Source organism: Eimeria mitis, genomic scaffold (genome assembly GCF_000499745.2).
Source record: "Eimeria mitis Houghton genomic scaffold, Emh_scaff1501, whole genome shotgun sequence".
Taxonomy (NCBI): Eukaryota; Apicomplexa; class Conoidasida; order Eucoccidiorida; family Eimeriidae; genus Eimeria; species Eimeria mitis.
This window is the reverse complement of record NW_024014390.1, coordinates 9,345-10,828: the sequence shown is the minus strand read 5'-3', so window position 1 is coordinate 10,828 and position 1,484 is coordinate 9,345. Positions and strand designations below refer to the sequence as shown.

The window sequence follows — 1,484 nt, the reverse complement described above, 5'->3', positions numbered from 1 at the left end:
CATGCATGCATGCATACACCTAATTGCAAGTGGATCAATAAGCATGCATGACTCTGTACATGTATGCCTACACCCTTGCTTGGTAGCGTACATATCTACATGAATTTTGGGGGGTTGTTTTATTTTGTCCTTATTTTCGCCTTAGACGTCGAAGAAGGAGGGTACACGCACTTCACGCGCCTGGGCCTGAAGATTGGACCGTCCCAGGGCAGCGCGGTGTTGTGGAGCAACGTGACCCCTACGGGGCAGGTAGATTTCCGAACGATGCATGCAGGTGTGTCTCCTACAAAAGGCACGAAGTATGTCGTTAACTGCTTCTTCAACGAGGCTGTTGTAAGGCACGAAAAGCCGCCGGCTCTCTTGCCCCTTGAGCCCCCACAGGGCATCCCGGACTTCCAGCAGCAGCGGACAGGTGCAGGGTCTCCTCCACCAGCAGAAACTGGAAAGAACACTGCAATGCGTGACTCAGTCAATGCAAACGGACGATTCCCTCCACACACTGAGCATTCGCAGCCTCAACAACTGCAGCAGCAGCAGCTAGAGACTAGCAAAATTTGGGGTTCGCAGCACCGTCCGGTTTGGGGGCTTCCCGGCACCGAAGCACGTGGCAAGCAGACGTTCTGTCCAGCCGTGCTTTTTTCGCTGCCCCAGCAACAGTTGCAGCAGCACGCGATGCCGCACGGGACCGTCTACCCTACCCCAGGGTGGATGGTGGGTGGCGCAAAGCTGCCGGGGGCTCCCGTGGGGCTTCCTTTCACAGCCACCGGCTCTCCGCCTGCTGGGTGGCGCAGCCATGCAGCTGGGAGCTTGCCCTTAGATCAACGGTGGATGTGACATCGGCTCGTTTTCAGCTTCTAAAATGCAAGGATAAGGACAATTTGTAGTTTTACGGCAGAATATGACGTAGTCAGCAGAAGCTGGTATAAAGTCGTTAGCTACAGCAGCCCCTGGCTCTTTTCTCGCACTCTGCTGTCTGTCAGTTGTCCACAGTTTCGCGTCGTGGATGCCTGGAAGAAGCTGCACCGCAACTATCCACATGCAGACTTGCCATACACAGTGCTGTTCGTGGCATCACTCCACTCCTTGTTCTGTCATGTTTGACCCTGTTCGATGTNTTGCCATACACAGTGCTGTTCGTGGCATCACTCCACTCCTTGTTCTGTCATGTTTGACCCTGTTCGATGTAGAGTTTCGTAACTGCAGAGACAGTCGCAGAGCTCAACTATCCATGGCTGACCCGACGGGGTGTCGGAGAGGGCCCTCCATTCCGGCTGGTGGGACACGCACAGCTCCGGCAGCATCTGCAAGGGCCTAGCCCGCTCGACGGTTACGTAGAATGAGCAGCACGGAGACTGGATATTTGCTTATCTGGTGTGAGGACGTGCTTGACTTCAATCACGCGTTGCAATCACAGTAGTGAGGAGGAATAGGCGCACACGCATGCATACAATTTAAAGACGCCTGCACCTACATGCAAAGATTAG

The 1,484-nt window shown here is 54.4% G+C and overlaps 1 protein-coding gene across 1 annotated transcript; it reads left to right on the top strand.

The window, feature by feature from the left end:
* Window positions 1-99: 99 nt before the first annotated feature.
* EMH_0038310 (uncharacterized protein) lies at window positions 100-834 on the top strand (the record flags this gene model as incomplete). Its single annotated transcript, XM_038022303.1, has 1 exon — window positions 100-834. The coding sequence occupies one exon, from the start codon at window positions 100-102 to the stop codon at window positions 832-834; it is 735 nt and encodes a 244-aa protein (XP_037878157.1).
* Between the last annotated feature and the right edge of the window lie 650 nt (window positions 835-1,484).